The sequence below is a fragment of the Zootoca vivipara genome, chromosome 6, assembly GCF_965207765.1.
Source record: "Zootoca vivipara chromosome 6, rZooViv2.hap1.1, whole genome shotgun sequence".
Taxonomy (NCBI): domain Eukaryota; kingdom Metazoa; phylum Chordata; class Lepidosauria; order Squamata; family Lacertidae; genus Zootoca; species Zootoca vivipara.
In genome coordinates, this window is record NC_142589.1 from 23560992 (window position 1) to 23573255 (window position 12264).

General features: G+C 47.5%; 1 protein-coding gene across 2 annotated transcripts in view; it reads left to right on the plus strand.

Annotated features, from left to right (window-relative positions):
* Positions 1-12264, plus strand: part of NPHP4 (nephrocystin 4) — a 100661-nt gene that overhangs the window by 70612 nt on the left and 17785 nt on the right. For both annotated transcript variants that reach the window (XM_088671789.1, XM_035119028.3), the window contains exons 17-19: positions 2649-2809; positions 4299-4479; positions 12003-12131. In XM_088671789.1, coding sequence (XP_088527915.1) covers positions 2649-2809; positions 4299-4479; positions 12003-12131 — 471 coding nt within the window. The remainder of the gene's footprint in view (positions 1-2648; positions 2810-4298; positions 4480-12002; positions 12132-12264) is intronic.

Here is a 12264-nt window from a genome sequence, read left to right on the forward strand (position 1 = left end):
CACCCTTTGAGAGGCTTCGCTTCAGATACTGCCTTGGTTTATTGTAAATTCTCCCTTTCCTCCTTTAAAACACTTTTGGTTTTCAAGGTTGGAGAATTAGGTCATTGACATATGCGCAAGCCAAGTTTTTCTCCCATCTCCCAGATGCCTGTATTCCCAGTTCATTTAGCGCCGTGTTTCTGATCTCCTTGAAAACAGACATGGAGGCTGAGTGGGTGTTTGAACTTAATAGCGTAAGAACCTGGGAAGAGCCTTCTGGACCAGGCCAAAGGAAGCCCATCTAGTCCAGCATCCTGTTTCTCACAGTGGCCGACCAAGATGCTCCAGGGGAACCCCACAAGCAGGACCTGAGCACAAGAGCGCTCTCCCCTCTTGTGGCTTCCAGCAACTGGTATTCAGAAGCATCACTGCCTCTGACCATGGAGGTAGAACATAGCCATCATTGCTAGTAGCCATTGATAGCCCTCTCCTCCATGAATTTGTCTAATCTTTTTTTAAAGCCATCCAGATTAGTGGCCATCATTGCCTTCTGAAGGAGGGAGTTCCATAGTTTAACTGTCTGCTGAATGAAGAAGTCCTTTCTTTTTATCTGTCCTGAATCTTCCAGCATTCATCTTCATTGGATGTCCACAAGTTCTAGTGTTATGAGAGACAGAGAAAGGCTTCTCTCTCACCATTCTCTCCATGCCATGCAAAGTTTCATAACCTTTCTTCACAGCGGAGTCATTCCACCCCTATGATCATTTTGGATGCTATTTTCTGAACCTTGTTCGACTCCGCAATATTCTTTTTAGGGGAGGCAACCAGGACTGTGCAGAGCCTTCCAATATTCAGATATGAGAACCCTCACCTTCCGTCTGTAGCCGTACAGTTAAGACACAGGTTCAGTATAAATAATCTGCTCTTTGCAGAACTAGGATGGAGTGTCAGGCACTGGTAAGCATCAGGGCTGAGATTTGGCAATCCAGAATGCTGACTTGCCAGTTAGCTAAGCAGATTTTTCTTTATTTATTTCGAGTTCTACGCATCCGAGCAGCCAAGCTTCAGCTGCCTTGTTTCGCTCTGCAAAGTGCTTTTTGGTCTTATTAAAGCCTCGTCCCGGGAGAGGCGGTCCTGTTCCGTACCCTGCTGAGTGTCTCTGGTTCATAAAGCCACCCCTCTCCCCCGTGGAACAGTTAATGGAAATTAAAAAGGGGGAAAGACACACATTAAATGCTGCTCTGTGCCAGGATAGGACGCTCCCAGTGTGACTTTAAAAGTTACTTAGCCAGATCTTTCATAATAGCCTTGATCATTCTGTTTATTAAAGTGGAGCCACACAGCAGCAGCAGACCCCTCATTTGCTGATGACTTTTGAAAAGGAAGGCCCTCAAGGGTTGGTCCTCTTGTTGGAGCTGAACTGCTCATCTTCCACTCCTCGGTTGCTCCCTGGATCCATTGACAAATGCCATTGCTGTCCTAGTCAAGAAGGCACAAGGCCTCGCTGTGATCTGATGTCCCTTCCTTTCTCTTATTTCCCCTTTCATGCTGCCACACCCTTGACTCCTTCTTTTAAAAATCATTAGCTGTGATTCCTGCATTGTAGGGGTTTAGACTAGATGAGCCTTAGAAATCCTTCCAACTCTACAGTTTCTATTATTTCATGTTTCTATTATTCTGTAAAGCTTTTTTTAAAAGAAAAATTAATGTAGCATAAAAAGTACAAGCCAACAAGAAACGAAACATAATGAAAGTTAGAAAACATAACACAGGAGCAGTACAGAAAGCAGATAATGTAGTGGCTTTCCAACTAAATAGAGTGCATTAGCAGGACAACCTACTTTGCCTCCTGAAGGTCCCGTCCTCATTTAAAGCCCCAGAGAACCACTGTCATTCCATTTAGACTAGGGATAGAAAGTTTCAGATCCAGGGGCTGAGCCCCATATCTGGCCCTGTCAGGCCACTGCCAGCAACTCCCTGCTGGTAGCCCAGGAACATACAAAAACAAGGGGGTGTTTCTTTCATTCCTCTTTTTATTCAGTATTTACAGAGAGAGGGTATAGAACTCAGACTCTTGGATAGTGGCATTGTCCCAAGTGAATCTCCACCCTCCATCTCTCCTACTCCCTCATTCATCATTCTCATTGTCTCTCCTACGTGCTGCTACGTGCCTTCTGTCTTTGAGCACTTTGCTCTCCTACTTCTAAGGCTCGCCGGGTTCTGGGAGAGCAGGTTCTGGAATGCATTCTAAAGATACTGTGTCCGTCAGCTGTTGCCCCCTGATGCTTCCTCCTCCTCTCCCATTATTTCCCAGCTTTCCCCCTCATCTACCTCTGAGCTGTGACCTCCTTCAAACCCCTGTTGTAAATCTAAACTGTCTTCCTCTTCCTCCTCCCTGGAAAGGGTCAAGCTGGGGAGGAGGTCTCCCCCATCGCTCCTCTTCCCAGTCCCTGGCAGGCCCTTAGGACATCCCCCAGTCTCTAAACCCCCACCTGCCCAGCTTCACACCCTCCTTGAGTGCTTCTCCTGGATGGAATGTGTCTCTGAGCCCACCACTGCCCGAGGGAGTTTGTTCCACTGTCAAACGGCTCATAGCCTCAGCGAGTTTGGGTTTGTTTGTTTGCTTGCTTTGGGCCTTACACACCTGTAACCAGCAACTTTCTCTGCAGGCTCCCCAGGTTTCCAACTGAAATATATGGTGGATCCTGGTTTCCTCAAGCCAGGTGAGCAACGGTGGTTTATCCGTTACCTGGCAGAGCACACCCTGCAAATAGACGCGTGGGATGGCGATTCGTTGCTCCTCGTCGGATCTGCTGCTGTGAAGCTGAAGGTGGGAATTTGTTAAGTTGGAGCTGACTCTTGGGAGGGAGAAAAGCCCCCCCACACACACACTCTGAGCCAATTTCATAAAATTTATATACTACTTGAGCGTAAAAAAACCCCAAAACCTCAAAGCCGTTTACAAAAAGAATAAAGTTATCAGTAAAAACACCCCCAGCTATTTAAAACATTTATATACAGTCATACCTTGGTTTTCAAACAGCTTAGTTCTTGACCGCAAACCTGGAAGTGACTGTTTGGGTTTGCGAACTATTTTTGGAAGCTGAACGTCCGACAGGGCTTCTGCAGCTTCCGATTGGCTGCAGGAACTTCCTCCAGCCAATCAGAGGCCGCGCTTTGGTTTCCGAACGTTTTGGAATTCGAACAGACTTCCGGAACGGATTTCATTCGACTTCCAAGGTACGACTGTAGTAATTAAAATCAGCAATAAGCTTAAAGACAGATTAAAAGCCATATCATCATTCTGCATACCTGGGTAGCTTTGTCTAAACAAAAATGCTTTTAGCAGGTCTCTGACCACAAGTGTTATATGTTGACAGGGTCTCACTCAAAGTAGACGTACTGAAATTAGAGTATTTAGAAATGACTAGACCTTTTAAATTTTCCACTGATTCTACTCCCTATGAATTAGATCAGCTGTTGCAAACCTGGTGTGCTTCAGGCGTTTGAGACCATCAGGCTCAGCATCATATGGCCATGCTAGTTGGGGCTGATGGGAGTTGTAGTCCAAAACACCAGATTGGGGACAGCTGGCCTAGACAAGGGTGACCTAGATGGACCAGTGACCTAACTCAGTGCAAGGCTGTGTCTTATGTTGGAAGAACAAAAGAGGAGCCAATCGGATCTAACCAGTAGCCCATCTTGTCCAGCATCCTTTTCACACAGTGCCTAACCAGATCTTGCAAGAAGGATCTGAGAGCACCCCCCAAAATGTTCCTTATGGTTATTTGTTGCTAGGAGATCTCACACAAAAAAGAGCATTGGTGGTTGTTGGCTGCTAATGACAATGCATGCACACCCATATTCTCAGGTTGGGACCTAGATTGAAAAAGTTGGGATTTGTAGTGCATCCCCAGAAAGGAGATATACATCTTAGGCAAAAATAAGGAGTCCAATGGGGGTTGTAGTCCAGAACATCTAGAGGGCACCAGCTTGGGAAAGTTTGGATTATGCCTACTGCCAGTCTGGCAGCCAGTCTGATAACTGATTTCAGAGGACAACTCAAAAGGTGATCGGCTTCTTATTTATTCATTTATTGCATTTATATCACACTTCTTCTTCAAGGAGCTCAAGGTGGCATATATTGCCCCCCCCCTCCCATTTTCATTTAATCCCCACAACAATCATATGAAGCAGTGACTGTCCCAAGGTCTCCCAGTGAGCTTCATGGCTGAGTGGGTCCACACACTCCAACACCCACCCACACCCACACCCCTGAATGATCTGCCAATTAGACACAGACTTTCTTTGTTCTGCAGCACTTGCTCCGCCAGGGCCGGACAGCTGTCCAAGTTTACCGTGAGCTGGAGGTTATCACCATGGAATACAAGCAGGACACACCCGTGATGAGTGGGGAGATTCTCAAGCATGGGGGTGTGAAGCCCATTGGAGTCCATGCTGTTGTGCGAGGGCGTCTCCACCTGAGCCTGGCTAACATCGGTAAGAATCCTGTTTGTTCAGGCATTTCCATTGGCTTTCTGGGGCAACCTATGGCTCTTCAGCCTCAGATTAAAACAGAACTCAGCTGTACCCAGGATTTCCTTCCCAAGGAGATCCACCCAAGTCAATTTTGTTTAATCCTGGAGGACAGAGCTCAAAATATCCCTTTCCAATCGAGAGCAAACCCATGTAAAAACTCGCCCGCCCAGTTATGGCTTTACCATAAGTGGGCTGATCTCATCCACTTTGTTCCATGGGGGAAACAAAACAACAAACCACACTTTAGCATTTCATATGAAAAGGAGGCTATGGTTTCTTTCAGCCCCAACAACAACAACAACAACAACAACAACAACAACAATTTACTATTTATACCCCGCCCATCTGGCCGGGTTCCCCGAGCCACTCTGGGTGGCTTCCAACAAAACATTAAAATACATTAAAATGTCACACATTAAACACTTCCCTGAACAGGGCTGCCTTGAGATGCTTTCTAAAGATCTGGTAATTGTTGTTCTCTTTGACCTCTGGTGGGAGGGCATTCCACAGGGTGGGTGCCACTACCGAGAAGGCCCTCTGCCTGGTTCCCTGTAACTTGGCTTCTCGTAGTGAGGGAACCGCCAGAAGGCCCTCAGCGCTGGACCTCAGTGTCCGGGCAGAACGATGGGGGTGGAGACGCTCCTTCAGGTATACTGGACCGAGGCCATTTAGGGCTTTAAACAAACCACCATCAGTAGGCCAGGAGCAAACCTTGGCTACAGATCATGTTTTGTCAGACGTTAGCAATCCACAGCCCCTGGTTCTGATGTAATGCCAAACTGGAAGGTTGTGGTTTCTTTGGCCACAATTCACTTGTGCACAGTAAACTATGGTTTGTAGCTTGCCGTGACTTGCAGACATGACCGTTGTGATGTAGTTGTAAGAGAAACAGTGTGGCTGTTTTCATCTCACAAGGAACGTAGGCCCCTCTCTTCTTTTGGAGTAGCCTGGTCTTCGAAATGGATTGACAACAAATGCCTGGTAGAGCCTCATGAATGGATGGGGAACCTTTCCTTGGGTTTTCCTCTCATAGGTGGCTAGGGCTAGAATGTTTTTGTCTAGGGCTACCTTGCTCTACTTTTTGCCAGGAAGCAGCACTGGCTTCCTGGCAGGGTTCCCCATTCAACTAAGGGTGCATGTGAAATTTAATCACCTCCAATTCTGATACAAACTGCCTTGATTTACACCTTCTGGACTAACGTACAGATTGGAACGTGATTATCCACTGGATGTTGCAGTTTCCAAATGTTCCGGCTCAACTCCCCAAATATCAAAGCTGTGTGGTGTTGGTCCAGAGCAGGGGGTCCCCAGACTACGGCCCCCGGGCCGGATGCGGCCCAAATGGCCTCCCAATCCGGCCCGCGATGACCCCCGCCGCCCACTGCCGCCGCCCGCTCTTACGGCGCGTGGCGCGGCGGCGATCTTCAAAATCGGAAAAAAATCGCCGAAAATCCTTTGCGCGCATGCGTATGGGCCTCTCCCGACCCAGAAGAGGTCATTTCCGGTGCACTTCCGGGTCGGGGGAGGCCCATATGCATGCGCACAAGCGATTTTCGGCGATTTTTTTCGACCGTGTCCCCTGCTAGGCCACGTTCAAGGTGCCGGTGCTAACATTTAAGTCCCTATTTAATAGGACTTAGACTATGTAATACACAAACATTACTAAAAGACACACTCAGTAGATTGCTGCGGTCCATTAGAGCAGTGTTTCCCAACCAGTGTGCCTCCAGATGTTTTGGGACTACAACTCCCATCATTCCTGACCACTGGTCTTGCTAGCTAGGGATGATGGGAGTTGTAGTCCCAAAACATCTGGAGGCACAGTGGTTGGGAAACACTGCTTTAGAGAATCCCGCAAGCTCCAGAGGTCTCCACAGCCTGCGCTGTAGTACGGTAACTCTAAAAGAGCAGGGCTTTTGGTGTAGGTGCCCTGTCCTGTGGAACAGCATTCCCGTCAAGATATATCAAGAGCCCACTGTCTGCACTTTCTGAAAACATTTCTGTTCCAACTGGCTTTCCAAGCTGGAGAAATGGGTCCACTTAGTCTTGTTTTTAAAGTATTAGCTGTTTTTGTGTTTTTAACTGTTTTTAATCACCTTATTGCTACATCACCTTGAGACTTTGTTTAGAAGGTTAGTGTCAGGGGATTGTTGCAGCTACTCTCGAGTAAAGACGCTCCAGTCCGCACTGTCTTTAAGAGTTTTATTGTGCATACTATTTACAGTGCAGAGATAACAGAAAACATGACCGCCTAGTCCGATTCAGAACCCGGCAATGGCTGCTGCCTGCTTTTTGGCCAGCACAAAAGCCGGGGCACCCCAAAATGCCGCCCCTTCGCCCTTCGTGTGGGCACGCACCTAAATTCGGGCGCCAGAAGGAGAGGTCTCCCCTCTTGCTGGCTGGGGCGGCGCCTGGGCTCCTACGTCTCGCTGAGTCCCTCATCCGCTGACCCTCGATCAGAGCAGTGCCAGGGCTCTGACCCGTCTCTGAGCCCTTCCTGCATGCTCTGTTCCCTGCAGAGCCCTTCCTGCATGCTCTGAGCCCTTCCTGCATGCTCTGACCCGTCTCTGAGCCCTTCCTGCATGCCCATAGTGTTGCCAGGGCTCAGACACCTCAATGAGCCCTCTCTCCAAACTGCTCCATTCCTCATTCCCTCCTCCCGACTCGCTGCTTGTGCTGTCGCTGGGCGAAGTGCTGGTCAGGATGACGGGGGGAGGCTCCCTGTAGGGAGTCCCCCTGACAGTTATTAATAAATTGAGTTTAATACCAACATCAGTTTTTGTGCAGTTTTTTTTTTTTAAAAAAAGTATCTGTGGATAAATGCAGAAACAGGGCCACATGGGATCCCAAAGTGACATGGACCAGAAATAGTTTGGTCCATTTCTATCCCAAGCCCAGGGTTCAGATGAGAATAGTTCAGCAGTCAAATCCCAAAGCAGATCATCAAACCTCAAAAACCTCTCCAGCGCCCCCTCTGGCAGAGTGGTTGGTTTTTGTTTTTACGTAATAGAGTGCTGACAAAATCCACCCCCTCCAATCACAGCCTGCCAGGGGTGTTTCTATGCTGTGATTCTGCCCCACCTGACCCCCTCAGGCTACTGAGACACGGGCATCAGCTCTAGAGCTGATGGAAAACAACCGTTTGGGCTGTTTAGGGAGGATTTCCAGCTCCTCGGAGGGGGAAGGGGAGGAAAGCAGAAGATTTGCACCTTGCGTTGCGAAAGCTTATTATCCCCCCTGTGCCCCGACAACGGTAATAACATCGGGTTGTTGCGGCATGGTGGAAATACACAGGTCATTAATTCTGCTTAGTCTTGTTTACAAGCGGGCAATCCAAGGCGGCTTTCAAAGGAGACAATATGGAAAAGGCAACACTCAATTAGATGCCAACAAAACAACAACGCAGGAGAAATGGAGGCGGGGGCGTTGGAAGCTGCACAGAACCGTACCTGGAAGGATGAGGAATCGGGGCTTATAAGGGCCTTAGCACTACAGGCCTCGTAGCAGGTGCTTTAATTCATCTGTCTGCAAAAAAATAAAGGCGGTGTGACTCCACCATGTGTTTCCACCCCCCCCAAAAAAAATCTTATCTTCAGAAGAAAGATTAGCTTCCATTCTACCGTATCATAAATTGACATTTCATACTTTGCCTGCAAGTGGGTGATAAGCTCTTTAGCAAGGAGTCGGGGAGGGACAGGGGCTGCGATGATCAATCCAGAGATGAATCAAAGGCTGGGGAAGGAAATGATCTAATGGGGGCGAGAGATTCAAAAGGGACTTGGCAAGTCCTGGCATAGGCACAGAGCCCCATTCCTCCTCTTTGACTCCACAGCTACATGTTCCCTGATCCTCCATTTCAGTCGTCTTGTTGGCCAGTGGCTGTTGGCATCTAGTCTACCAGTAGCGAGGAGGTACTGGAAGATTCTGGAAGGAGCATCAATCGCCACCCTGGTAGAGACGAAAGTATGGCAGTTGGCTTTGGCAGGGAAATTGGCTGACAAATCAAAGCGCGTGAGAGGTTTGAAAGGGAAGGACACATTTGCAAGGGACTGTTATACCTTTATTTATGTACGCAGCTAAAGGGGACACAGAGGAACCCCCTTCACTCTACAACATTTTCTGGCTAGTTTAATGTTTCTAATTTGTGTATTTGTTTGAGTGACTGTAATTGTGTTGGTCCAGGAGACTGCCGGCCTCTCAGTAATCAGTCGTCTCATCTGGGGAAGCAGGTTTGTTGGTTCTGTTGTTCTTTGAAGATCTGCCACATGAGATGACGACGACAACGACGATGATAAAAAAATGTTCTCTGATCCCGTGCTGTCTGAGAATGACTGAGTTTGGGTGGCTGAGTAATAGGGACCCTTCTTGCCTTGGTGATTATGCAGGGACCAGAATACTTGTGGCCAGGGAAAAAAGATCGATACCTTTGAAAGGGCCGGACCAAATCCTGCTCAATGATTTGACGTTGCTCGCAGTCCCAGCCCTCCTGACCATCCCTCTCATCATCCCAAATTAGTTTGTGCTCGGTGCCATTTCTTTGCCCTGCTCAGGACTTTCTAAATTGCTGCTCTGCGGTTCACAGATCACCTGTACTTTGATTTCTTTGAGCGAAACTAGACTCTACTTTAATTGGTGCCAATGGGAGCTTTTTTTATAAAGGTTTGGAGCCAGCGTTGCCATTAAGCAAAGTGAGGCAGCTTCCTCAGGCAGCAGGTGGTGGTGGGGCAGCAGCACCCCCACAACGATCCCCCTCTCTTGGAAGGCAGAGCTATGCCCTTCAGCTGTGCAGATCATGTGCTCTAACCACCGAGCTATGGTCCCCCCACTAAAGTAAAATACTTCACCATGGCAACTATGGAGACTGTAGAAATTGTGACTTCAAAGAAGGACCTTCCTGCACCTGAAGGAGCAGATCAAGAAGGAACTGCTTGAAGGAGCCAGGAAGCGTAAGCTTCCTTCAGAGGATCCGAGGGATGAAGGCGCTCACTTGCTCCTGTTTCAGAGGATCCTGGCTTCCGTTGCGCACTGCAAATCAAAGACCCTCTTATGCAGAAAGAGCCTTAAGGTGCCTCCTTTGATAACTCTCTTTTTCTGAACGGGCTGTGAGTTTAGATGGGGCCTTTTAAATTTTTTTTTTTTTTAAAAAAAGAGAGTTTTGGCTGGCAGGTTGAGTCAGAGATCAAAGGAGCTGTCGGACTTGCAAAGAGACTGGATAAGCTTGCCATTATGCATCAAGGTGTTTATTTCCGAAAGTCAAAGGGGATCCCACTGAGTTCCCCTTCAGTGTCAGAAAGGTACAAAATAAGATAAGGCAATTGCCACGAGGGGGAAGGAATTGATTCTTTGAGGGGGTGCTTTTGGGGCTTAGAATTGTTCTGGAGCCCCTGCAGATGGTTCCTGTTAGGCTCCTTTCTGGAAAAACCCACGCTTCCTCAGTCACCTTCATTATTAACATTGCTCCGGGAAAGGTAGACTTTGTTTTCTGTAGCGTACTTGTTCTGGTGCTTATTGTAAAAAAAATTAAAATTAAAATTAAAACCCCCCAAAAAGAAAACCTAGCTTGAGGCTTTGAAAGATCTGAGAAAAAGAGGAGGAGGAGGGGAGGAGAGTAGAGAGAAAGCTCTCCAACAAGCCAAAAGCACGTTCTGAATACTACATCTTAAGACTGGAATTAGCCACTTCAAAATGCACTTGCCTCTCCGGATCTGCTTTGGAAACATGGAAACATATAAGAAATGCCTGCTAGAACAGGCCAACATCTTGTTCTCACAGTGACCAAACAGATGCCTGTGGGAAACCCGCAAGCGGGACCCATGCACAAGAGCCCTTTCCCCTCCTGTGGTTTCCAGCAACTGGTATTCAGAAGCATTATTGGCTCCAACTGTGGAGGCAGTGTATAGCCAACTTGGCTAGTAGCCACTGATAGCCTTGCCCTCCATGAATTTGTCCAACCCTCTTTTATAGGGTTGGTGGCTACCACTGCCTCCTGCAGGAGGGACTTCCATAGTTTTAACTGTGTGCTGTGTGAAGGATGTTCTCTTAAGCCACTTCTGCCTTAGGAGGAGGTGGCGTTGTGGGCACTCACGACCCCTTCACGTGCACAGGGGTGTGGTCAGCCCTGCACAATTGGGGGGATTCCCGGCTGCGTCACTGGCCAGGCAACCAAGCTGATTGGTCTGGGGGTGTGGCCTGCTTGATTTAAGCAGGACGCGGCGGGAATCTCACCCCTTTTCGCGCTTCTAGCTGCTCTTACAAGCTTCAGTTTCAATGGGTGTCCATGTCTCATGAAGGAGAGAGAAAAACTTATGTCTATTTACTCATGACATGCATAATTTTATAAATTTCTGTCATGCACCACTTCCCTTTTCTCTAAACTAAAAACTCCCAAACACCTTTCCTCATTTTGATTTTCTTGGTTGCCCTTTTTTGAAGCTTTTCCAACTCTATAATATACTTTTGAGGTGAGGTGATGACCAGAACGGTACACAGTACGTATTCCAAATGTGGTTGCACCATAGATTTCTGTAACGGCTTTATGATACTAGTAGCTTTGTTTTCAATTCCTTTCCTAATGATCCCTTGCCTGGAATTTGCCCTTTTCACAGCCGCTGTACGCTGGGTCAAGATCTTAGAGCTCTCTAGTGTGACCCCAAGGTCTCATTCCTAGCCTTTCATCACCAGTTCAGACCCCATGAGCATATAGGTGAAATTAATATTATTATTATTTTAGCCCTGACTGCATCACTTTGCGCCTGTTTACATGGAATTGCATTTGCCATCTTACCCCCCATTTACTCAGTTTAGAGAGGACCTTTTGGAGCTCTCCCCAATCCCTTTTTGTTTCAGTGACCCTAAACAATTTAGTATCATCAGTAGACTTTGTCAGCTCATTGTTCGTGCCTAACTCTAGATCATTTACGAATAAGTTAAAAAGCACAGGTCCTAATAGTGATTTTTGAGGGAATCTGCTATCAACATCTCTACATCTAGAAAACCATCCATTTATTCCTACTCTCTGCTTTCTACTGCTTAGCCAATTTGTGATCTCTTCTCTTATTCTTTGAGGGCTAAGCTTACTCAGGAGACTTTATTGAAACCCTTTCAAAAGCCCAAGTACACTATATCAACCGGATCACCTCTATCCATATGCTCAGAGAAGGTTCATGAGACAGGATTTGCCCTTGCAGAGGCCATGCTGACTCTGCTTCAGTAATGCTTGTTCTTCTTCCTACAACTTAACCAGTTTGTAATCCACTAGAGGAGTTCTCCTCCTGCATCCATTGCAGGCCATCCAGGCAAGATTACATTCCAGGGGAACATTCAAGCTATACAAAAGCACTTGAGGAGAGTGCAGAGCAGGGACTGTGGGGTGTGTGGCTTGAGGAGGGAGGAGCTCTGTGGAACCCCCTGGGGTTTGATAGAGAGGTCTTTGTTCATCCCCTGAGCCTGTGCTCCCTGAGTCTCTACCTTATCTTCTTTTGTAGGCCATCTGTGTGAACAAAGGCAGAGGAAGTCCATCTCTTTGCCACCTTCTCGCTCTCGGATCATCTCTTCCCATGACGGGAACAGTGGCTTCCATGGGGGCAGCTTGGTGTCTGCAAATTCTTACAGCGGTAAGTCGGCTTCTGATTTCTCAAATTTCCTTTTTGGGTTACGCTGAGGAGGCAGGTGCATAGCTGCCAAGTTATCCCATTTTTAAAGGGATTTTCCCTTATGCTGAATAGGCTTCCTCGCGAGAAAAGGGAA